The sequence below is a fragment of the Dacryopinax primogenitus genome, assembly GCF_000292625.1.
Source record: "Dacryopinax primogenitus strain DJM-731 SS1 chromosome Unknown DACRYscaffold_10, whole genome shotgun sequence".
Lineage (NCBI taxonomy): Eukaryota > Fungi > Basidiomycota > Dacrymycetes > Dacrymycetales > Dacrymycetaceae > Dacryopinax > Dacryopinax primogenitus.
In genome coordinates, this window is record NW_024467207.1 from 336,726 (window position 1) to 359,813 (window position 23,088).

Consider the following 23,088-nt stretch of genomic DNA (forward strand, 5'->3'; position numbering starts at 1 on the left):
CTTGATACGGCGGGTACCGCCATTTATAAGCCTCACTCCGAAACGCGCAGCGGCACCCTTCGGAAATGGCGCAGCACAAGTATCCAAAACAATCGGATTGATCCCAGACATCAGCGAAAAATGAACAAAGCTTTGTATTTGACGACAGCACAAGTGGACGTATAGTAGATGAAGAAGCGCTCGGGGCGTCGTTTACGCCGCGCGGCGGAATGGAAGCGAGAAACCGCGGAAGGGTCAAGCCGCCCATAGGGACCAGCGTGCCTGGGAGAGATGACGGCATGTCTGGATTCTCTGGGACCGCTTTATTTCGCCTATATCAAAGAGCAGAAGCAGAGCCGTATGGCAATCAATAAAACCTGTTCATTTCAGGTATTCGTCTAGAGATACACACTACCAACATATGGCCCCATTGTATGGGTTATCGAAGGGACGCTCACTGGCTCGCCAACCACGGAAGGGCGTTCTCGCGGACATAGTCCTCATAAGTGTGGAACTTGACGCCGAGCTTGACCAGAAGTGGGGAAGGCACTCCACCGGGGTACTTGACGTAGAGGCCATCCACCCACGCATACATCTGTCCGTTAAGTTAGTCGATGTTCAAGTAACTGGAGAAAAGCATACTTGTTTCAGAGCTGGGTGAGCGTTGAAGCCCTCAGTCGCTTCCTCGCGGATATAGTCGCACTCCTTTCCGGTGACTACACCAAAAGTTGAGTGAGTCATAAACCGCGAGCGGAAGGGATGTATTTCCCCACCTTTGCTAATGATCTGCGCCTTCTCCTCGCCGGAGATATAGTAGCTGACCATTGCGATCGGCTCTTTCTGAAGCTCCCGCTTGAGTTCAGGGTTCTCCCAGTTGTTAATAACCGCAACGACACTTGGGCCGAGATCACGGTCCACGTCGGTGATGTAAGTGGGAGAAGTCCCACGCACCCAAGGGTAGAAAAGGTGCAGCTTCTCCGGATCCTGGGAATCACGTCGCAGCTGACGGAAGTTGATTGTGCTGGCGGGAGAGTGAGACATTTATAATGAGAAGGATGGGAAAGATGCACTTGCTCACGAAGCCACCGGTCTTAAGGACCACTGCCGGCTGTTCCACTGATTTGATGTACTTGTCCACTTCGGCCTTCTGGTCGAATGCCCTACATTTATGTTACCGAATGTTCGCAGTGAAACGAAACTGAGTAGAACACACGTCACCATGGTGTACTTGCCGCCAGACGACTCCGAGACGTGGGGCAGGGAAGACCAGACAAAGAGCGGGACGTCGTTCGCCTTGCAGGCATCCACGATGTTCTTGCCTTGATCGTAGTCGTTAGGCGGACCGGGAACGAATCCAGGAATCGTCACGCCGAAGACCTAATGTTGGAGGATCAGCTTAATCACGCCTCCTGAAGAAAGAGCCGTACAGCATATGCCCCCTTGAACGCCTTCAGAAGAGTGTCCTTATCCGCAGGAAGTCCAAAGACCATTTCCACCCCCTGGGCAGCGAGCGCCTTGGACGCAGCCGAGTCGACATCTCGCGTGAGGCCGCGGATAGCGAACCGCCCGTCAGCGAGGAGAGCTTTGACGACAGATCCACCTTGACCGCCAGTAGCCCCGCAAACGACGACAAGCTTGTTAGACATCTGGTCAGAGGTAGACAGGTAAGTTGTAGGTGAGTTCGAGATTCGTGGGTGGGTTGTGAGCTTGAGATTTGTGTAGAGCAGCCAGTTGTCACTGGCACATATTTATACGCATGCGCAGGTACCGGGGCCCCATCGTGGCCATGGACCAACAAATATCGTGTCACCGGGCATCATCAATTCCATGTGCGATGATTTCACTCTCGACCAAAGAAATGAACTCTACGAGCCAAACTGCATTAGGACCACCTCAAAGATGACCAAGATGCTTACATCAGGTATGAACGAGGGCCCTGGGCACACACCCATGAAGGCCTGGTCTCATGGGGACTCGTGAGGGGAAGAACGCACAGCTTATCAGGCCACGTGCTGGATATTCCAAGGGAGGGGAGGGGCATGGGTTGGGGGGATGCGGTGATAGGCGCTAAGCAATTTGGTAAGATACAGCTCATGGGAGGCTTGCAATAACAGTTAGGGTTGCCTTCTTGGGACAGACTAAAAACACTTCGCAGAAATGAAGCGCGTAGGAATCGGATCTTCGATGGCTTAGATGATTAATACTACAAAAATAAAGTCGAAGTAGCCGCCAGTTTGTCGGCCCGAAATTACGTGTTTGCGAGCCGACCGGATCCAGAACCAGTTGGAGCGCAACACCTAGTAGAACTAGAGGCATTTGACAGGTCTAGGACATTCTTAAGGAGTTGCCTGTCATTAAGAAATTACAAGTTAGGATTGAGTGAACCTGCAAAGCCGTGAAATGTGATAGGCGGATCCGCGATCATGATCGTCCGCGACAGAGTGGAGCGCGTCGCGCAGGGGCGCCCGACCCTCCTCCCTTCGTTCGCAGCCTGTAATTACTCAAAATGACCCGGACTCGCAGCTCTACTACTCCAGTGAAGAAGAAAGAGATGCCAAAGCGCGTTGAGAGCGCGTATTTTAAGAAGGGCGGGGCGGGGAAGCGAACTTCGATTGGGGGCTCTACTAGGCCTGCCAAACGCGCGAAGGTGATGAAGGACGAGGAAGAGGAAGAAGAAGACGAAAGCGAGCCTGCAACAGAGTCTGATGACGATGGGGATAATGAGGACAACTACAAGGATGGACATGAAGACGAAGATGATGAAGAGACTGCGTTGAGTGATGCTCTCGATGACTCAGACTTCGAGGAGAAGGCTGCGCGTAAAGCGAAGAAGAGCAAGCCAAAAGCGAATGGAAATCGGAGTCCAGCAAAGTCATCGCCTGTCAAAGGGAGAAATTCGGAGAAGTTAGATGGATTGGAGGTCGTTGGTGAGGTGGTGGAAGCGCCGAAGACAGGCCGAGGTGCGTTTGTCGGCATTGTCAGAGACCCCGAGCCGATGCTGAGGATGCTCAAGTACTGCCCGGGTTGATATCCCAGAACACGTTGGACTTCTTGGCGCATATGAAAGATCCAAAATGTAATGACCGAGAATGGTGTGTCTATATCCGTTGTTGGAATCCTACGAGCGCTGATTGCCGATCTAGGTTCCGACTACACGAACCGGTCTACAGGTTGGCAGAGAAAGTGAGCCTTGTCGTACTCCACGATGGGTCTGATATCTTATTCATCATGGCTAGGAATGGAAAGACTTTATGGAGAAGTTGCTCGAGAGAGTGAGCGAGGTGGACGACGAAGTTCCGCCTCTTCCGCCGAAAGACGTCATCCACCGCATCTACCGTGACGTACGTCCTACTCCCTCCACCACGCTAAATCTTCTGACTCGCCACGGACAGATCCGTTTCAGCAACGATAAGACACCGTATAAGGTGGGCTTCTCGGCTACCTTCTCAAGGAGCGGGAGGAAGGGGATCTTCGCGAAGTACCACATGTGAGCGATCTCCCCGCACCTCTCCCGACTTAAACTGATCGAGAAACAGTCACATTCAGCCCGGTGGTAATAGCATGATCGCCTGTGGGTCATGGTGTCCTGGCGTAAGACTCTTTTCCCCCATTCATCTGATCTTCTGACAGCATCGCCAGAAAAATGAACTCGACTCGATCCGCCACCATATCAAGCACAACCCATCCCAACTGAGGCAGATCATCTCCTCCAAGGCGTTTGTCAAGCATTTCGGACCACCGAAACCAGATCCGAAAGGGAGGAGGCAGAATGTGTTCGGGAGGGAGGACGAATTGAAGACTGCGCCGAAAGGGGTAGACAAGAATCATAAGTATGCTCCGATCCGATGAGCAAGGAGATCTCTTGACGGATACTCAGGGATATCGATTTGCTGAAACTGCGGAGCATCGCAGTCCACAAGTTGTGAGCCCGTTGATTTCAACCATGAATGCCCGGTTGATCTGCGGTCCAGGTTCACTGACAAAGAAGTCCTTGATAAGAAGTTCATAGACAACATTTGCGAAGTCGTAGCAGAGATGAGACCGTTTGTCCACTGGTATGCCGTGCTTCTGATTCCTAACTGTTGGCTGACCATGTCCAGTTTGAATGATTACTTGACAATTCCGGTAGAAAGCGATGAAGACGAAGACGAAGATGAGGAGTGATCTCGTTCTTGATTTCTTTCGAAGTTTCTACCATAAGTTTATGTGCTTTGTACGACTCGATCCGGTTTGGGTATCTTGTATTCGGCAGCATTTGGCTTGGATTATGCATTTGCGCCTCTTGTAGTACAGTCCGCTCAATACTCTATTACTTTCACCTTTCCGTCCTTGAACTCTTTGGCCCACTGCATGATATGTCAGCTCTCGTCAGAACTCGCAACAATAGCACACACTAATTGTGAGGGCACAGGCCTGTGAGGGGCAGCAAGACGATGCTGTACCAGAACACATTTAGTCAAGGTTTAACGTGAGGTGATGGGCAGGACAAACCTCATGTTCCGCGCTATACCTGAAAGCAAAATAGCTGATCACGGCGCACCCGCCGATGACGACGGCGGTGTTGGTAACCCAGTTCTTAGGGCGTGTCCACCAGCCACCTACATGACGAGGAGATCAGCATCATATATGCTGCAAGTAAAACAAAACGCACCGGCTGGTGACCAGACATGTTTTGGGTACGGGAACTGGCCAGGAGGGAGATGATGATGTCCGTGTTCCACCGGAGCATGTCCATGTCCGTGACCTTCAGCCTGTTGGTATTATAAGTAACGTTACATACAAGCATCATGAGCAAGGTATACCATTGTAATAGTCGGACTTGGACGTTGATGAGGAGCAAGCGGCGGCGCGCTGAGCGGTAAGAAGGACGATCTGCTCCCGCCGGCTTCTCTGGTCTTCGAGCCCCAGGCAATTGCCGGCCAAACGCACACGCACACGCTGCGAGCCCATCATCTCGCCTCCCATCTCTCAATCACGCGCAGTACTGAGCAACAACCGCCATACCCATACATTCACTATCATCTTATGGTCAAAACATGTTCACGAAAATAAAGAACTATGTGTATGAGAGGCGGAATGCTATTGGTGCGGTTGCCGGAGTGGCGGCAGGCGTCTATGTTGTGAAGGAGTATATAAGCGACAGGCTTGCTGAACTGAGAGAAGGGGTGATGGAAGATATGGAGGCGAAAAACAAGTACGCTGTTTTACCCTCGGGTCGTCTTTGGAAGCTGACTATAAGGAATTTGTAGTTTACGAAAACGATTCGAACAGAATCAGGACGACTGTGCATTTATCGTCGAAGCGCTTCTCCCGACATTTGCTACAGACATACTACGAGAAATGGATGTTGAGCGCATAACCCAACAGCTCAGCTCTATGAGAGACTCTTCCCGACTCAGCATGGAAAGTTCTGTCTCTGTCTCCTCTGTTGGTCCTTCATCACAAGGCTCCCCTACAAGTCCCACCTCTCTGCCTGAGCGGGGTCGACCACGCCAGCCTCAGCCGGCGGTGGACACTACTATCATGGCACCTATAATGCCTGTTTTGTCCGGTGCTACACCAGCGGGCGAGCATCCGCCTGTCCTGCTTGAGCAGAGTTATGCCAGCGTCACCACAACGACGACCGAAAGTGGAGAGAGCTGGGTGCAGCAGTTCGAGGCATCACGTGTGGTTGACCCTGGAAGGCCAGAGGGGCCTGAAAGGAACTCCAGTTTGAGCGTTAGGGGACACAGCCCGCCTTATTCCTCAAGCGCGGACCACAGCGGGGAGGAGGGAAGCGTCATGACAGGGAGCATGATCAGTGCGGGAGGGAGCGAAGGGGAGGTATCAGGTGTGGTGCGTTGCGTTTCGCCGTTAATCTTCGGATGAGAAACTGAGAGGGATCAGTTTATCCCGAGTGTGACGGTCGAGAGCAGCGACGAGGCTAGCGGGACGGAGAGTAGACCACCCGTGAGAAGACAGACGAAGGCAGAACTGTGGAACGAGATGAAGGTGTTGAGTATGTGATGTATCCTGCTTTGGGGCCCCTTCTGATGATATGACAGCCTTTACTAGACTACTCACGATCATCTATACGACCTCCCTGCTGACGCTTCTTTCCCGTGTTCAGCTCAACGTCCTCGGTCGACAGAAATATGTTGATCATATCATTCAGCTCGAAGCGGAGTCACGTGCTACTGGCCGTGATCCAATCATGGAGCTGCTATATGCATGGATGTACGGCGACGAGTCGCAGCTATGGCCGGAGCAGTGGGAGAAGGAAGGCGTTGACAGGGAATGGATGACCCCTGAACTTGAAAGACGATATCTCACCTTCTCTTGGTGGCTGTTGCACGTTGGGTGGAAGGAGGTTGGGGAAAGGGTGCGAAAAGCGGTCGAGGCCGTTTTCGAACCGTGAGTGGTCCCCCAAAGACGGTTCGGCCTCGACGCATTGACATGCCGAGCAGGGTTTCACCCCGACAACGGCTGCGACCGGAAGAGGTGGAGAGACTCATAGAGGAAGTGCGGAAACGCGTCGAATTCGATGCAGAAGAACGGACGAAACGAGTAAAGTATGTCGCCATACTTTTCTACTATCTCGGGAAGAAACGTAGGCTAACTGGTCGCGGATAGTTTCCTAAGTATTCTGCTGCCCTCCACTGCGGCAGATGCATCCTACGTGCTGTCTCAAAATGGGCTCTCACCACCCGAGCTGGAACCCTATCTACAGCATCTCCTTACCGAGACGGCATCCCTGCTTGCCACGTCCGACATGGATACTGTTCTTGGAGAGTGTTTTGATTGTGCGACCAGGGCGTGCTTCTCCGCATTAGAGCCTAGGCTTAGGCGTGCCGATGCGGGGAAAGGTGGGGCAGAGGGGGCGCGACTGGCGAGCGTTTTGCCGGTGGTAAGTAAATGGGCGCAGGAGGAGGTGTTCGTGCTGCCGAATCTATTCGTGCAGGTATGTGTTCGTCGTTCCTGTTTTCCCCGCTGCCAAGGGGTTCGCGAAGAGTGTGCTCACTGTGGGACAAAACAGGCAATAAATGGGGTGAGGGAGCTCGAGGGCGTCGCGGCTATCATCTGGGCGGGGTGCGAAGATAGCGAAAGTTGCGGAGTGCGGAGAGACGCGCCCCTTTCGGCGGAACAGGGTTGTGGGTTGGTGCCTTATCACAGACCCCCAGAGTCGGGAATGACATATCGGCTCAGGGTTTCTGGGGCCAAAGGGTTCCCGACCGCCGGGTCGAGTCGGGAGCGAATGGAATGCGCCGAGGCGAATGCCGATCGACGATCGTTGTGAGTGAGGCGGGCGGACGCGAGAATGAATGAAAACTGCTTTTTGCCCCGCAATGTTGCAATGCGGACGTCAACTTGTTTACGCTCGGCATACGGGGTAATCGGATGAATTGCCTCATACGCCGGACGTGGCTGTGAGAAAGTTGAATGTGTATGAGATTCTGATGAGGGAAGATGATGGCGTTGGACCAGTCGGAACAGACCGGGGGATATGAACTGTACCTTGTGACGGTCATGGTCACATTTTGGCTCGGTTCCGTCGCTCTTTACGGGTGCGTTTGGGCGTGTCTTCCCCGCAAGCGGAAGCAAGTTTAGAACGGGGAGACGGGGGACCCACAGCCCAGCTCTCACGCCCTCTTCGGGTTGTACTTCGTCATGCGGCCATCCCCCTCTTCCGCAACCATTCAAAGGCTCCCGCATCACCGACGTGCCAGCCCCGCATCCCTTCTCCTCCTCCTCCTCCGCCCCCCTCCTCGTCTCATCCTCATCCTTCTCTGCCTTCCCTCCTGCATCGTATCCTACCTCACCCTGCTTGCTCCACACCATCTGGTTTGTACAGTCGCACGACACAGGCTACCAAAGAAACCAACAATGGAGCACCACGATCCCAACGAGGTTGACTCACACCCCGTCGCACCCCGCATGCACGCAAAGGGTAACCCCAAGCCGCATGTAGGGCCGCACAGGAAGGATTACGAGAAGGAGCACGCTAAGACCGTTGGTGTGCACAGTGATGAGTGGTGGGCCAAGGTCAGTTTACCCTTAGTTCAGAACTCGCCCAGTAGTGAGCTCATATATGCGCCTTAAGATGGCTAGGGAGACCCTCTACTGGTTCAGGGACTTCAAGACCGTCCGCACGGGTGGTTTCGAGCACGGCGACGTCGCCTGGTTCGTTGAGGGCGGTTTGAACGCTTCCTACAACTGTGTAGATAGGTGGGCGTTCAAACACCCGGATAAGGTGAATTCTGCCGAGCACATGCTTCTGCAAGCTCTACTGATGGCGCTTGAACTCAGGTTGCTATCATCTACGAGGCTGATGAGCCTGGTGAGGGGCGCTATGTCACCTACGCTGAGCTGCTTCGCGAGGTTTGCAAGGTTGCCAACATCCTCAAAGACTTTGGCGTCAAAAAGGGCGATACTGTATCCATCTACCTGCCTATGACCTGGCAGGCGGCTGCTGCCTTCCTCGCTTGCGCGCGTATCGGTGCTGTCCACTCGGTGGTGTTTGCTGGCTTCTCTGCAGAAGCTCTGCGCGACCGTGTGCAAGATTGTCAGAGCCGCGTCGTCATCACCACTGACGAGGGCAAGCGTGGCGGTAAGACGATTGCCACCAAGGCGATCGTTGATGCTGCCATCAAGGAATGCCCTTCGGTTGAGCACGTGCTCGTCCTTAAGAGGACTGGGAACAAGGTCCCTTGGACCGAGGGAAGGGACAAGTGGTGGGACGAGCTCGCCCTGAAGGTCCCGGCCTACTGCCCCCCTGAAATCATGAACTCGGAAGATCCGCTGTTCATTCTCTACGTAAGTGGCATGACTTACGATATTGATATGCTGCTGATTTGGTGCATATAGACTTCTGGTTCCACTGGTCGCCCGAAGGGTGTCGTTCACACCACCGGTGGCTATTCTCTCTGCGCTGCTCTGACGGTCAAGTACGTCTTCGACATCCATCCCGACGATCGGTTCGCTTGTATGGCCGACATTGGCTGGATCACTGGCCACTCTTACATTATCTACGGCCCCTTGGCTAATGGTATCACGACCACGTGGGTTCCGTTGTTTCGGATCTCGTCCATCTATCTGATCACACACCTAGTATTTTCGAATCTACTCCTGTTTATCCCACGCCATCTCGCTACTGGGAGACCGTCGACAAGCACAAGATCACCCAGTTCTACTCCGCACCTACTGCCATCCGCCTACTCCGTCGTCTCGGTGAACACCACGTCGAGGGCTATGATCTATCTTCCCTGCGTGTTCTCGGCTCTGTCGGCGAACCTATCAACCCGGAGGCATGGCACTGGTACAACGACTTCGTCGGCCGCAAGCAATGTGCTATTGTCGACACATGGTGGCAGACGGAAACCGGCTCGATCTGCATCACGCCGTTCCCCGGTGCTATCGATACTAAGCCTGGGTCGGCGACCGTCCCGTTCTTCGGTATCGAGGCCGTTATCCTCGACGCCGAGTCTGGCAAGTTGCTCGAGGGCAACAACGTCGAGGGTGTCCTCGCGCTCAAGGCACCCTGGCCATCCATCGCTCGTACCGTCTTTGAGGACCACAAGCGCTACCTCGAGACGTACATGAAGCCGTACAAGGGCTTCTTCTACACAGGAGACGGTGCCGCCCGTGATAAGGACGGGTACATCTGGATTCGTGGTCGTGTTGATGATGTCATCAACGTCTCCGGCCATCGTCTGTCCACCGCTGAGATCGAGTCTGCGCTTATTCTGCACGCCGGTGTGGCGGAAACCGCGGTCATCGGTACTCCCGATGAGCTGACCGGCCAATCCGTCCACTCGTTCGTCACGCTCAAACCGTGAGTTTTCAATCTGCCCCGAGGCCCCACTTTCTGACCCTGAAAATCAGTGAATTTGAATACGACCCGAAGCACGAGGAAGGCCTCGAGAAGGAGCTCACTCTCCAGGTTCGCAAGGTGATCGGCCCGTTCGCGGCACCAAAGAAGATCTACATCGTCAACGATCTGCCCAAGACGCGTTCGGGGAAGATCATGCGCCGTATCATGCGCAAGATCGTCGCTGGCGAGGGAGACCAGCTCGGTGATCTGTCCACGCTCGCTGACCCCAGCGTCGTGGATATGATCAAGGAGAAGGTCGAGGCGAGCCAGAAGAAGACGGCGGCGAAGAAGGCGTGAACTTCGGACTGTTGTCAGGGGTGAGGGTTGTATACATATCTAGCTTCCTGTTCCCTGCTGTGATGGTTTCCTTCCTTCTTACGTGGTGGCTTTCCTTACGGTCTCTAGTGAGAGAATAGTGCGAGGCGTGTATTGACTCAGGACAAGAAGAAAATATATTCTCAATAGTCTGTCAATGAGTGGCTCTTCGGAAGCCGCTTCTCCGCCGTTCCGGGCAAACAAAAGCTCGCGCGGCCTGATTAATCCAGGGATTGCTTCCGAAAGATAGGGGCTCGTTAGGAATTCCACGCGGCTCCGGAAACCCTGGCAGAAATCGTTCTTCAACACCACGATTTCTGGTGGAGCACGTAGGACGTCCGGGCACAACAACAACGACCTGCTTGTGTCTGGAGATCGGGAGTTATATCTCTCTGGAATGAGATCTATCTTGTTTTGAGACAACTTCTGCCTGGGCCCATGACGTCTGGATGCGTGGGTCCGCCGATTCGGCGTTGGTCTACCGGCACCTGCCTTGCTAGGAACTATGACTTGAAGAAGAAACATGTTATCTGATCTGTTGGAGTCATCTGTACCTGGGTACGTATAAATACCTTGACGTCTGGGGGAGAGGAAGTTCAACCAACCAGTCACAGGACTCGTACTCTGCAAAAGCCGATATTGAACTGCGAACTATCATGTCTAAGAAACTCGTTGTTGTCTGTGGCGCTACTGGCCAGCAAGGTACGATCTTCTTCTCACGAACGAAAAGTACTCAACCTCATGCAGGGGGCTCGGTCGTCCGCGCCCTTCTTGACCATGGAGGGTACGCTGTCCGCGCTCTCACGCGTGATCCTGCGTCTCCGTCTTCGAGGGCTCTTGCTGCCCTGGGTGTGGAGGTTGTCGAAGCCTACCCGAACGACAAGGGGTCGTTGATCAGGGCGTTCCAAGGCGCATATGCTGTCGGTCCATAACTGATGGAGCTGGGAGTTATCCGCTGACCTTCAGCAGGTATTTGGGCTGACAATATCCCACACCGCTGATAGCGAGACCGATATGGGACGAAACATGGTCGACGCCTGCAAGGCCAACAACGTCTCTCTCTTTATCTGGTCGTCCCTGCCCAGCGCGAGGGAGACGTCCAAGGGCAAACATACCGAAGTTCGTGCATTTGACGAGAAGGCCGAGGTGGACAAGTATATCGCAACTTCCGGCCAGCCGAGTGTGATCTTCAGCACTGGCGGCTTTGCTGAAAAGTGAGTATGCGCCTTGCTCGCATGGATGTATCTGACCGCTCTCAGCCTTCCGCACCAGCTGAAGCAAGACAAGTCCGACCCGTCGAAATGGCACGTTCTGTATCCTTTCGCAGCGCCAGACGTCGTGCTCACCTGCACGTACGTGGTGAAAGACGTGGGAAGAGCCGGGTTGGAAGGAAGAACTCACGAAGGAGGTTATCCCGCTTTGCTCGTACAGGATCACCGGGAAGGAGATGGCAGAGACTATTCAACGCGGTATGAAATGTGGATATGACTGTGTTTGGTCACTGACAGAGCGGACAGTGACGGGCAAACAGACTGATTACGTCGCGACTGACACGGCGTTCCCTCCTACCATTCCTGTACGTCCTCCCTCCTCCCATTCGTACTAGACAATGTTGAAGCTCATCTTGATATCAGCTGTACAAATGGCAAGCAGACGGATACTACACCTACCCTGGAAGTATCCCTCCTGATATCCTCGTCAAAGCGGGTGTTCAATTCCACACCTTTGAGGACTACGTGAAGGATCATGTCGTTGCCTTGATGAATACGGCTTAGTATTACCGACCGGCGATAGATTGTACTGCTCGAGGCTAGCATGTTCAATTAGATCAGAACACCACTCAAACACGGACTCGATATATTAAATGGTGGCAGAGCTACACGTAAGGGATATATCCGTTGTGCCGTTCAGTGCTGGATCTGAAGGGCATAGCTATAACAGGAAGTCCGCAACTTACTGAGACGGCGTGGCCTTCTGATCCGGAGATTTCGGCGAAAGATTCTCAATAGGACAGTCGGAAAACCTGTTATCCCTGCCTGTGATTGCTCATAACTGACAAGGTATCCATGAGAGGCTCTTCAGCTTATATTTACACCTCAAGCCTTATGCGGGTTTGGTCATCGGCCTCGAGTGATCGCTTTGGAGTCCTGCAGGAGCATACGTACCATACCTGAAAAGACCAAAGAACACTTACAAGCGCCGGATTCGGCTCCGGACGATTTTCCGGCTAGGTTCCTCACCATGATATCACGTCTCAGTCCCTATTACAAGCGTACACTCTGCGTGTCTCTTGTTTGTTGGCCCGTGGTCAAATGGCACTCCAGCCAAGCTGCGACCAGTATCCCTGTATTGAGAGCGGCTCGGTGAACTACATCAAAAGACTACAAGACGCTGATGAGTGCTTGCCGAGAAGTTAGACCGCTGATGCAATTCTGGTGCATTCATTCTCCTGTCACCACTATGGCAAGTCGTCCGATTCACGTGGTCAATAGTGCCACCAAAGAGGACAGAATCTGCAAGAATATGTTATGGCACCTTGTCATGAGCGTCCTGCTAGCTGCCGCTCCTCTTTTGACGTAGACAAGTGCGCACAAGGCTGTGATTGCGAGCGGTCCTTGAACCTCGGGATTCGCCGACATTTCCGAATCATATGTTGATTTTGATCGCCTAGTGAGCGTTAGAATAATTCCAAGGTGTCGGCGTACGACTGAGGTACATTACAGGTGTCACATGGGCAAATCGGCAGGTGTTGCTCGTCCGCCAAACGAGAAATTTCCCACTCTCTTGCAATAGAACGAACATCACAGCCAGTCAATAACCTTGGAGGTCATTCATTTACCTTTATCTGTATTCTTCACTCACACTCTCCCCGCTAGAAGAGTCGATTCCCAGAATTCTGCCATGGCCACTAAACAGGATGACCTTGTTGGAATCGTTGCGATGCAGCCAGATGAACAACCCAACAGTCCGCACATGGAAGGCGAGAAAGACGAGCAAACTTCCCAAACAATCCCTCCCGACCTGTCTGGTATCGCTATCGATGCAGCGGCTGCGACGGTAGCTGAGCACAAGATGACCTTTGGTCAGGCGGTTCGCTTGTACCCGAAGGCGATTGGTTGGTCCATCCTTCTTTCCACCGCCGTCATCATGGAAGGTTACGACACAAATCTCCTCGGCTCGTTCTACGCCTACCCCCAATTTGCGCGCAAGTATGGCGTCCTCCAGTCCGATGGTTCCTATCAAGTAACCGCGGCGTGGCAATCCGGCCTGTCGAATGGTGCCCAGATCGGCGAGATCCTTGGCCTTTTCATCAACGGCATCGTTTCCGAACACTACGGCTATCGCAAGGTGATGATGGCCTCTTTGATCGCAGTCATCGGGTTCATTTTCATTAACGTATTTTCACCCAATACTACCGCCCTTCTTTTTGGCGAGATTCTATGCGGGATCCCCTGGGGTGTCTTCCAGACGCTCACCACTGCCTACGCTGCCGAAGTTTGCCCAGTCGTGCTGCGCGCTTACCTGACAACATACGTGAATTTGTGCTGGGTACTGGGCCAACTCATATCCTCGGGCATCCTGCGTGCCCTACTCAGCAGAACGGACGAATGGGCCTACCGTATCCCCTTCGCCATCCAGTGGGTCTGGCCTGTCTTCATCTGTATCGGCGTGTTCTTCGCACCCGAATCGCCTTGGTGGCTTGTCCGCCACGGAAAAGTCGCTGAAGCCGAACATGTCCTCCGCCGGCTCACACGCAAATCATCCGGCGTACCATTTGATGCGTCCGCCACCGTGGCGATGATGATTTATACAAATGAGCATGAGAGGGAGATCACAGCGGGAACGTCCTACTGGGATTGTTTCAAGGGCAGTGATCTGCGTAGGAGCGAAATCGGCGCAGTAACATGGGCGATCCAAACTCTGTGCGGGAACGTATTCATGTCATACTCGACGTATTTCTTCGAGCAGGCGGGCCTCGCGACCGACTTCGCCTACGACTTCAGCATCATTATGTATGCGATCGGCATGGTAGGCACGATATCTAGCTGGTTCTTGATGGGGTGGTTCGGGCGAAGAACGCTTTACATCGGGGGACTCGCGGTAATGACCGTGCTCATGCTCGTCGTTGGCTTCCTCGCGCTCGGCACGGCAGACGCGGCAAAGTGGGCGCTTGCCTCGTTAGTCCTTGTGTATACCTTCATTTACGACTCGACCGTCGGGCCCGTGTGCTACTCCCTTGTCGCGGAAATCCCAAGTACCCGCCTCCGCGCCAAGAGCATTGTTATCTCTCGCAACGTATATAACATCGTCGGTATTGTCGTCTCTGTCCTCGCCCCGTACATGTTCAACCCCTCTGCGTGGAACTGGAAAGGCAAGGCAGGATTCTTCTGGGGTGGTAGTTGCTTCTTGTGTTTGGTTTGGTGCTATTTCAGGCTGCCAGAACCGAAGGGAAGGACATATGGTGAGCTGGATGTACTGTTCGAGAGGAAGGTGCCGGCTAGGAAGTTCGCGTCAACTGTGGTTGACCCATTCCACCACGGGAACAAGATTGAAACCAAAGTGGAAGAGGCTCTAACGGAACAGGTGTAACAGGGCGTGACTGCCAAACATAATGTTTCATAATACTCCTTGGTTTTACCCTCACTGCTGAACTAGTCTAGTATATCTTGATGCACTCTACGAAACTGTACGGTTATTAGGTATTCATGTCGTGGGACAAGGTATGAGTTATCAAGTTGAGAATCAATACAAAGATGGCAAACGCCGTTGTATGCAGATCTTCAGCTCTGTGTCGGACTCCGGATCCCATACCCTTCTGCTCTGATATGATCCACATCGAAGTCATCCACTGCAAGAAGCTTGGTGATATATTCCAGCGCACGATATTGATCTCCCAGAACCTGTTCAAATGAGTACGTGTTGCCTAAATGGAATTTAGCTTCACATACCCGCTTCATATCCTCAAAGCCTTGCTCATCGGCCACGACCCACTCGCGGGAATCCTTGCCCCCGTCACGAATATCTCTCTCTTTCATGGCTTTGTATGCTCCTAGCGCTGTCCAAAGTTCGTTCACCTTTCCTCTCATACGCCCACTTCCTGTGCCACTGTTCATCTCCGCGTCTAGGGACTGGAGGGCAGTGGCCAAAGCTTCTTCCTCGGGAGAAATGGGCTTGGTTCGCAAATCGGGCATGAGCAGGTGCAGACGAGCAGAGATAGCGAGAATACGATGATGCAGGTACGTCTCGATGAGCTGAGATTGCTGGATCCGGACGGAGGATTGCAGGGAGTACAGTTTCTTCCGTTCGTCGATCTTTTCGATTAGTTGCTGGCGGGGCCAAGATTAGTTCTGTATGAGATTGGAAGCACTCAAGCTTACTTTTAGTTTAACAGTCTGAGCGTTGGCCATTTGCGCCTGCTCAAACAGTCGTTGTCTGAGGGCATGATATCCAGACACAACAACAGGGTATAGGCTGTCTCACATCAGGACAACAGCTTCGTCCGCGCTGCATGTACGCACTTCTGAGGATCAGGATTCATACGCAGTGCGTTCTGCCACTCCTCCTCGGTAACGTTCGCTGGTCTAGCAGGATCTACGCCCATCTCTTGCGCAGTCCGTACATTGTAGAAGACGTGCTAGGCGAACTTCAGTGCACAGCCAAGAGATCGAACATGGGAGTGACGCACTCTGAACTTGCACTTTGTCAACTGCGGGTTCCACGCCTCCGCAATCTCAGTCGCCCTCTGCTCAAGCGTCTTCTCTGGTTGGTGTAGCCTACCAACTAGCCCAGTGCTGCGGGAAGCCAACAGAGGGTTTGCAGGCTGGATGCTGAGCTGGGATACGCCTAAGGGTTGCTGCTGAGCCGGCTGAGGTTGCGATTGACCGAGGGTGGATTGCCCTGCAAAAAAAGGTGAATGAGCAACTGTGATAAGAGACTGTTGACAGACAGCCGCTCACCCCACGTGGCGGCTGCGGGCCATTGAAACGCAGGCTTTTGTTGCTGAGGTTGCTGCTGCTGACCGAGAGTACCGAACGTAGATGGCTGTTGTTGTTGTTGGGTGCTGCCACTAAGCGAAAAGGAAGACAAAGGCTGGCCGAACGTATTGGTTCCCTGCTGAGTTTGGCCGGCTGGAGGCTGCAGGGAGAACGTCGGTACTTGTGTGTTGGTGGATTGGCCCCACCCAGTCGCGGCAGGTTTCGCAGCGAAGTTACTAAATGGGCTCAAACTGCCCGTCCCAGCTGCAGGCTGCGTGCTCGTGCTCGGTTGACCCCATCCGGGTGTTGAGGTTGAAGTAGTGGTAGCAGCTCCAAGTCGGCTCAACAAACTAGGAGGCTGCTGGGTAATCTGTTGTGGTTGAAGCTGACTGAATAGCCCAGTTCCGGCGGTCGTCGGCTGTGGTTGACCGAACACAGCAACTGCAGGTTGTTGTTGAACAGGCTGCCCGAACGCGTTCGTCCCTGCTGCAGGTTGAGTCGATCCAAGTGGTTGACCTGAAGCAAAATTTAAGCATTCAATGTCTTCATTCTATGGTGTCGTCGCTCACCAAATACTGACATCGTTGGCCAGAGGTTGGAGAGCAGTGAGGAACTCGAAGAACAATGGTGGTCGTTGACGGAAGTCTGCGCGTTGTCGACGCGAAAGTCCGCCACCAGGATTCACGGTATCGCGTCACTTGTTTTTCAACACTACTTTGAGTGGATGTTGTGAATTCGATGTCTCTATAAACTATCTACAATTACATTCATTTGATTTTTGTAGCGGTCCAAAATGCGCAATTGTACACATGATGAAGCATTGCATCCTCATGACCAACATAGGTTGTTTCAATCATTCTTTCGTTCTATAAACCGAACCGAGTCAAGACTTGTTTTTGGACACAAATGAGCGAACCACAAACCTCGATCTTGAACCCCATCTTCTCTGCAAGTACCTTAACTTCAGCTAGATTCAATTCTATAGATACGTCTTTTGTGCTGTTGTTCTCGAAGTGCCAGAGAAGAGGACCTAAAACATCCAGCTTAGAACCGAACCTAATTTGGAGGAGGTGCGGTTACCCAAGTTAATCCAGACTCCTCCCGGCGTTAGGAGATGCCGTATTATCTCCAGGTATGAGACAATATTCTTCGCCTATAGCCAGAATAATCAGGTTTTGTTAAGAATCAAGATGGAATGATGTACCGTATCGATGAAGAAGCACGTAAGGACAGCGTCCCACGCCTCCGCCTGATCTCGGGCTCCCAAGCCGTACACTTCCTCGAAATCACCCGCAACCTGCGAAAAATCAGGTCCTTGTTTTCGCTCTCCAGGGAGTACATCCGGAATCATGATGGGCTGCAGAAGAGATGCCTCGCTCTGAAGGTTAGACAGGGAGTGGATGTGAGGGTATATTGTCCATTTATTGGTCTCCGGGGACCGGTTGAGCATGAAGAAGGACGAGAGAAGCTGATACCGCTGTAAGTCGACAAGACAGGAAGTAAAAGAACCCTCACCATAAAGTAGGAGAATTCATTGCCCTGACACGAAAATCCGCGATTAACGACCTCCCATGTCAATCGACCCAATCCCGCACCAGGTACGAGAACTTGAATATCGGACCTGCTTGCCGGGTTATATACAGACGCTTAGACTGGAATGCATACACTGACCGACCATCCTCCGGTATATCCTTAAAATGCTCCTCCAATGCCTGCAAAATCGGCTCGTACTGTTCATCCCTTTCCTTCTTTCCCTGCACTCCAGTCAGCCACCCACTTACCAACACACCCCATAGAGTGCATACCTCGGCACTCCAATCCCTCACGAACTGCTTCAACGTACTCCTCAGTTTATCCATATCCGGTTCGGACACCTTCTGCCGGTGTTCGTGGGCGGGCACAGAGGAACTGCCAACCACACGCTCGTGTGTGTGCGCGTGTCCGTGCGAGTGTCTGCCATGCGAGTGCCCATGGGCGCCATGTTCGTGCGTGTGTTCAGCATGGGGGTGAGCATCTGCATACATTATTCAGAAAGGATGATGGAAACATCATGCGCCTACTCACCAGACGAACTCGCCTCCTCCTGCTCGCCGCCCGTTGACGCTTCCTCCAGATCGTCGACAGACCCAGCAAAGATCTCTGTATCATCCACGATCTGCTCCAAGAAGTCTGCATTGACTAGGATAGCATCGTCCACATCTCCTAGCTTCTGGTACCACCCAACCTCTCGAAGCAGCTTCTGGTGCGGAAGGGGTAGCGAGTAGAAGTCCTTTCGGCGACGGATGTTTGCCGACAACTGCAAGCATGCACGGTGAGATAGCGTAGGAGGTATGATAGGGTGCGTACTGAATACTGCCTGTATTGTCGGAAGGTCGTTACCACCTGGCGGAAATGTGCTTGCTCTTCTTGCACGTCTTCAGCCGACGGGCCGTGGCCGGACATGTTGACGACGGCAACGTCCAAAACTGACGACTGGGGAGCGTTAGACCCTTACACCGTCTGCATGGGCGGGCGAGTGATATACCGATGAGTTTGACGTTTCACTATCTGGAACGCTTATCTGAATACAGGTAACATATGCGTCAAGCAAAAAATCGTATCCATTGCAATATGCTATTCTACATATTCGTGAAAGTCGTGTGCATGGTACAGGAACACATCCATATTAGTTTGTTCGACCTAAGTGTCCACGAGCTTCTGTGAGACTGAGAGGAATTGGTATCATGACTGATGGATATCATGTGCGCAGATCTTCCACGTGAAGCAGCAACCTGTCGTCAACAGCTACATGGATGAGATTGCCACGCGGACGGGACTGCATAGCGCTCAGTGTCATGTTTGCTGAGCGTGATCGGAATGGCGTACCTCGAAAACCTCGTGCACTTCGCCGTGGAAGTGATATGGCGTGTCATCGTTGCAGTGAGCAATGTCTTGCATTGCCTGTGCACTGAGAGCACGCATAAGATGCCTGTATAGCTTGTCAGATGAATGTTTTTCATGGACATACAGGCACGTACACTGCCTTGCCCGCATCTTCGGGGCGGGTCGTCACTGCAACTCCGATGGTCTCAGGAATAACGCTTTGGTATCGATAGAGCATATGTAGATCAGAGCCAGTGAACGAATTCACAGCGCTCTTAGGGCCCGCAAAACTCCAATGCATCTGTCAATAGAATTCAGTGTGATAGTCTTGATCTCAAAGCGACATCGCTTACTACTCCCACCACTTCTGCACCCAATCTCTCACAGTAATCCACGACCACCTCCTCGTCAGTGATACGAGCTTGTTGAGGATGAGAAGATTGAGGGGAAAAAAGAAGAGTAGTGATACAGTAACAATCTTTTACTTTGTCCAGAACTCCAAGTAAAAGAGCAACCGTTTCGAGACCAGCCCTTCGGTTGCCGGCAATTCCTTCAAGGAAAGATGTCATGTAGTTAGCTGGGAGGTGAACAGCTCGCAGCCTGGATGATCCGTATCTGGGAGGCGGCATTTGAAGTTGCACGGGTCGCTCATAGGATGGCAGGCGCCAGTAGTTTGGATCTTGCGGTGCTGCAGCTCCAAAGGGCATTTGGGGCATCTTGACAAGATCGCCAGGACTGCTGTTGAATAGAGCAGAGTCTTCAGGGGGTTTGATGACTTTACGATCGACGGAATTCGATAGCAACGGTGTGCCACTGTCCTTGGATTTGCCATACGGCGATTGCTGATGAGGGAAGGAATATTTGTGCGCGGTCCACGCTTCGCCCCTGCCTTTCACCGTGCCTGCTGGAGCAGGAGATACTTCAGAAGTGGATCCACTGCGTTGGCGGTTCGGGGTGACGGGATTGCTGTCCCGCAGAGAGTCGTGACGATGCGGACCCAAGGCTCTTGATCTAGAGCCGGTCAGCGGGGGGGATTTCAAAGCCGGAACAGCATCCCATGCCATGCCGACAGGGGAGAGTTTCTGGCTGGGGAGTGTTGTTGGCACAGTCGAGCCTCGTACCGGCGTCTTCACTGAAGGCGTCGATTTTCCAGATGAAGGCATTTCCACCGGTAGACTGGAAGCACGTTGAGAGCTAGAAGCTCGGCGACTCAGATGATGTGCGCCGGGGTCGAGCGCCGCTTCGGCTGCTTTAGGACTCTCGGTGTACCGCTCCTTCGAACGGGAAGAGGAAGTTGGAGGAGTCCCGCGGACGACAAACGGGTTGTCGTCCCCCGCACCCGATGACTGCCGCATACTGCCGGCTCCTGTCAAAGCTGCAACACGCTGTGGCAGCTTCGGCCCGTTGCGTTTCACCCAGGCTTCGTGTTCCCATTGCGGTGCAGTTATTGGTAGGGGAGGGTCCTGCAACAACTGGTTCTGCTCTGTTGCTGGTGCTTGGCGGGAGACCTTCACGCTGTAGGACGTCCTTTCTTCCGGAGGAGAAGGCATGGCGCTTCCACCGCGAGGTGCAGCACGGCGCACAGGATCATGGTCAAGAGAACGACCGCGCATATAGGATTCATCGGATATATGCGGTGGGTATTGTGGTGTCGAGTCCTTTGAGCCATCCGTTGCTTGCTCGGGGGTCTTATCTGGTGTGAGAGGAGGGATAGGTTGGCTAGGCATGCTACAACTGTCGTGTAGTGAGTAGCGTGGAACATAATCAACGTTTTCCTTGCCACCGCGGAGGGACGCTTTGCGGCTCACGCTCTTCTCGCGGCGAATAGTTGCGTCCGACGACGCGGTCGAAACCGGAGGGGGAGCAAAAGAGGAGGCAGGAAAGTCGGCAAAGGAGTCGTCTCCTCCAGGCATATAGTCTCGTCTTCCTTCCAATTTCGATTTCCGCTCTCGACCGCGTTCCCTGTCGCGTTTCTTCTTCATGTCTGCCCTTTCACTGGCTTCGGCCTCCTTTCTCTCCCTCAACATCTCCTTGGCCTGCATGCGCTCCATGTCGTGGTCATCTCCTTCGAGTAAATTCTTCTCTCGCAGATGGTCCCGATTGTTGTCACTTCGTACACGTGCACGAGCCTCGACTTCGTCGCGACGCATGCGTGCATCGAACGCAGGGGAACCATCTATCCTCTCTGTTGGGACCCACTCGTGGACGCGGTCATGTCGGCGTTCGGGTGATTTGTCGTACTCGTACAACCACTTATCGAGACCGTTGATGGTCTAAAAGAAAAGGCTTAGTAAGTTCGTCAAGAGCACAATAAAACATGGGACAATATATGCACCGATCTCATGGTGATGAGGGAGCAGTCTGTGCGTGCACATTTATGCCCCATACGGATACCCTCGCTTGCGAATGCGGCCAACAGCCGATTTTCTTTCCATAACCTTGTCATCCCACCCAACATCATCTAGGCTTTCGCCCATATCTGGTGAAGTCCCTCTGATACCAACTCTAACTCACCCTGATGAGGCTAGTCCTCAGACGATCGGACATATTCCGCTCGTACTCGGGTTCCAACAGCTGACGAATAATGGTGGCAGCCTTGACATAGTTGCGATACACTTTCTCGAAGTCACCATTCTTCCTCGCCACATCTGCAATCACCTGCACACGGTCCACCTCAGCCAATGCTTCTTTGACGTAGTCATTGCCATAGGTCGGTGAATGTTCCTGGGAGTGGGATACGCCAGCAGCAGATGCCATGTAGGAGGAAGAGGGAGTCCCTGATCGAGGTCGAGAGGAGGGAGGGGTATAAAGTGTTGGGATAGGGTGACGATAGGATGAGGTGTGCATAATGGGGTGTTGACCATGAGGTTTGTTGGGTATATATGGAGTAGTAATGAAGACAAGAGAAAGCGAGGACGCCCTCTCTGTTAAGAGGAGGTCGACCGGTTGAGATGCGGCCGGAAGCGACGCACTGGCGGTGTGCTGTGAGGCGAAGAGAACGAGTGGTGCGGACACCACGAGGCCCAATACGGTTATCCATTCCTTTTCGTTTTATCACCCAGGACCCCGAACACTGCCCTTCCGCTTTTCCATTGTTTACCTCCCCCTTTTCTTCCGGTTACAATAATCACCTCTTCATCCCGAACTATACAGTCCCCTGCTCTCCTATCATGAACTACCTGGATATCCATTCTAAATATCATCTCCTAGTGGTGCGATCTGCGCTCCATACGAACCAGTGCTCTCACGCGTCAACCACAGCCGCGACACACACCTTTCCCGGTATTACGGCACCATCTTCTAAGATGCACCTGCGCGCACGCACTTATGCGTCCCATGACTTCGTCTACAAGAGGCACATAGACCTGGGCGCGCAGTGCGCCTCTTCTATGTCCGCAGTACCAGTCGTCCTTGGTTGTTTATCTCTGCTCGCCGTGAAGGTGTCTGTTACGCGGCGGTAAGCGGTGCATTTCAGCGGTTTCATGATGATATATGCAATCAGCTTCACTGCACTCGCCCCCATCCGGGCTTGGGCGATTACACCACTACCGATTATCTTAGCCCCACAGCGGTTGCGCTGATGCAGAATCAATCATTCGCGCCCTTTCCGGCTTCTCTTGAACCCGAACCGGCTTTTAGGAGATCTGCCAGCGCACTGCAAACCAATCGGCGCGTGTCGCGGCCAGACCCACATTCTCCTGTTCTGTACAGATGCTTTGTAGTCAAGCTTTCCGGCCCATCTCGGCGTACGTGTCCTATGCAGGCAATGGAGAAGAGTTTCGGTGGTCCTCGGAAGCCTCTGACCTCCTCGTGTTTGGCCAGGCAATATGATTGGTTCCGGATAAATACTACAATCCCGGTTAGGGTCTGGTATGCATTATTTCCTATCTTCACGTTTTTCGCACATGCTCGGAATTCCCCGGCTGGTTGGATATAGGTTGCGATGCGCCGATTGAGAACATGGGAACAACGAAGCAGCCACTCGGTATTCCCATTAGTCAAGCCCATCCCCTCGACAGAGGTGCTCAGCAGAATCAACGCCTTGGTAAACATTCGGACCGTGATGGTTATAGTAAACCATGGATTCGGTGGTGGCAAATAGCTGAT

General features: G+C 53.0%; 11 protein-coding genes across 11 annotated transcripts; 5 read left to right on the top strand and 6 right to left on the bottom strand.

The window, feature by feature from the left end:
* Nucleotides 1–970: 970 nt before the first annotated feature.
* DACRYDRAFT_53103 (NADP-binding protein) lies at nucleotides 971–1,625 on the bottom strand (the record flags this gene model as incomplete). The annotated part of the gene is made up of 3 exons (XM_040775150.1): nucleotides 971–1,139; nucleotides 1,193–1,356; nucleotides 1,407–1,625. 3 exons carry the CDS (start codon nucleotides 1,623–1,625, stop codon nucleotides 971–973), a joined length of 552 nt encoding a protein of 183 aa, XP_040628263.1.
* Nucleotides 1,626–2,485: 860 nt separating this feature from the next.
* Nucleotides 2,486–4,143, top strand: DACRYDRAFT_116544 (uncharacterized protein; the record flags this gene model as incomplete). The annotated part of the gene is made up of 10 exons (XM_040770221.1): nucleotides 2,486–2,939; nucleotides 2,993–3,071; nucleotides 3,123–3,162; nucleotides 3,216–3,320; nucleotides 3,372–3,466; nucleotides 3,516–3,570; nucleotides 3,619–3,809; nucleotides 3,857–3,901; nucleotides 3,951–4,034; nucleotides 4,080–4,143. 10 exons carry the CDS (start codon nucleotides 2,486–2,488, stop codon nucleotides 4,141–4,143), a joined length of 1,212 nt encoding a protein of 403 aa, XP_040628264.1.
* A 134-nt stretch (nucleotides 4,144–4,277) lies between these two features.
* Nucleotides 4,278–4,944, bottom strand: DACRYDRAFT_107922 (uncharacterized protein; the record flags this gene model as incomplete). Its single annotated transcript, XM_040768559.1, has 5 exons — nucleotides 4,278–4,325; nucleotides 4,374–4,415; nucleotides 4,471–4,577; nucleotides 4,631–4,723; nucleotides 4,782–4,944. 5 exons carry the CDS (start codon nucleotides 4,942–4,944, stop codon nucleotides 4,278–4,280), a joined length of 453 nt encoding a protein of 150 aa, XP_040628265.1.
* A 71-nt stretch (nucleotides 4,945–5,015) lies between these two features.
* On the top strand, nucleotides 5,016–7,255 carry DACRYDRAFT_116545 (uncharacterized protein; the record flags this gene model as incomplete). Its single annotated transcript, XM_040770222.1, has 7 exons — nucleotides 5,016–5,173; nucleotides 5,229–5,814; nucleotides 5,866–5,977; nucleotides 6,024–6,372; nucleotides 6,426–6,530; nucleotides 6,592–6,919; nucleotides 6,995–7,255. The coding sequence occupies 7 exons, from the start codon at nucleotides 5,016–5,018 to the stop codon at nucleotides 7,253–7,255; spliced, it is 1,899 nt and encodes a 632-aa protein (XP_040628266.1).
* Nucleotides 7,256–7,718: 463 nt separating this feature from the next.
* On the top strand, nucleotides 7,719–10,290 carry DACRYDRAFT_22523 (acetate--CoA ligase). The gene is made up of 6 exons (XM_040772845.1): nucleotides 7,719–8,001; nucleotides 8,060–8,209; nucleotides 8,266–8,772; nucleotides 8,824–9,017; nucleotides 9,068–9,790; nucleotides 9,841–10,290. Exons 1-6 carry the CDS (start codon nucleotides 7,843–7,845, stop codon nucleotides 10,124–10,126), a joined length of 2,019 nt encoding a protein of 672 aa, XP_040628267.1. The 5' UTR covers nucleotides 7,719–7,842; the 3' UTR covers nucleotides 10,127–10,290.
* A 510-nt stretch (nucleotides 10,291–10,800) lies between these two features.
* On the top strand, nucleotides 10,801–11,982 carry DACRYDRAFT_100332 (NADP-binding protein; the record flags this gene model as incomplete). Its single annotated transcript, XM_040767443.1, has 6 exons — nucleotides 10,801–10,846; nucleotides 10,892–11,064; nucleotides 11,114–11,358; nucleotides 11,404–11,496; nucleotides 11,576–11,720; nucleotides 11,779–11,982. The coding sequence occupies 6 exons, from the start codon at nucleotides 10,801–10,803 to the stop codon at nucleotides 11,917–11,919; spliced, it is 843 nt and encodes a 280-aa protein (XP_040628268.1). The 3' UTR covers nucleotides 11,920–11,982.
* A 1,192-nt stretch (nucleotides 11,983–13,174) lies between these two features.
* Nucleotides 13,175–14,854, top strand: DACRYDRAFT_67267 (sugar transporter). The gene has a single exon (XM_040775840.1). It carries the CDS (start codon nucleotides 13,217–13,219, stop codon nucleotides 14,732–14,734), a length of 1,518 nt encoding a protein of 505 aa, XP_040628269.1. The 5' UTR covers nucleotides 13,175–13,216; the 3' UTR covers nucleotides 14,735–14,854.
* Nucleotides 14,838–16,753, bottom strand: DACRYDRAFT_116549 (uncharacterized protein). The gene is made up of 7 exons (XM_040770223.1): nucleotides 16,689–16,753; nucleotides 16,102–16,635; nucleotides 15,831–16,042; nucleotides 15,664–15,779; nucleotides 15,523–15,616; nucleotides 15,094–15,471; nucleotides 14,838–15,045 (listed from the first exon to the last, which is right to left on the bottom strand). The coding sequence occupies exons 1-7, from the start codon at nucleotides 16,699–16,701 to the stop codon at nucleotides 14,926–14,928; spliced, it is 1,467 nt and encodes a 488-aa protein (XP_040628270.1). The 5' UTR covers nucleotides 16,702–16,753; the 3' UTR covers nucleotides 14,838–14,925.
* Nucleotides 16,754–16,841: 88 nt separating this feature from the next.
* DACRYDRAFT_22524 (N2227-domain-containing protein) lies at nucleotides 16,842–18,589 on the bottom strand. Its single transcript, XM_040772846.1, has 9 exons — nucleotides 18,466–18,589; nucleotides 18,184–18,415; nucleotides 17,925–18,133; nucleotides 17,791–17,873; nucleotides 17,635–17,740; nucleotides 17,324–17,587; nucleotides 17,200–17,272; nucleotides 17,043–17,149; nucleotides 16,842–16,985 (listed from the first exon to the last, which is right to left on the bottom strand). The coding sequence occupies exons 1-9, from the start codon at nucleotides 18,559–18,561 to the stop codon at nucleotides 16,887–16,889; spliced, it is 1,269 nt and encodes a 422-aa protein (XP_040628271.1). The 5' UTR covers nucleotides 18,562–18,589; the 3' UTR covers nucleotides 16,842–16,886.
* A 200-nt stretch (nucleotides 18,590–18,789) lies between these two features.
* DACRYDRAFT_22525 (uncharacterized protein) lies at nucleotides 18,790–20,606 on the bottom strand (the record flags this gene model as incomplete). The annotated part of the gene is made up of 4 exons (XM_040772847.1): nucleotides 19,334–20,606; nucleotides 19,137–19,282; nucleotides 18,985–19,087; nucleotides 18,790–18,934 (listed from the first exon to the last, which is right to left on the bottom strand). A coding segment is annotated over exon 1 (1,261 nt), but the record flags the coding sequence as incomplete, so codon positions are not given.
* A 1,907-nt stretch (nucleotides 20,607–22,513) lies between these two features.
* DACRYDRAFT_22526 (uncharacterized protein) lies at nucleotides 22,514–23,015 on the bottom strand (the record flags this gene model as incomplete). Its single annotated transcript, XM_040772848.1, has 1 exon — nucleotides 22,514–23,015. A coding segment is annotated over exon 1 (416 nt), but the record flags the coding sequence as incomplete, so codon positions are not given.
* Between the last annotated feature and the right edge of the window lie 73 nt (nucleotides 23,016–23,088).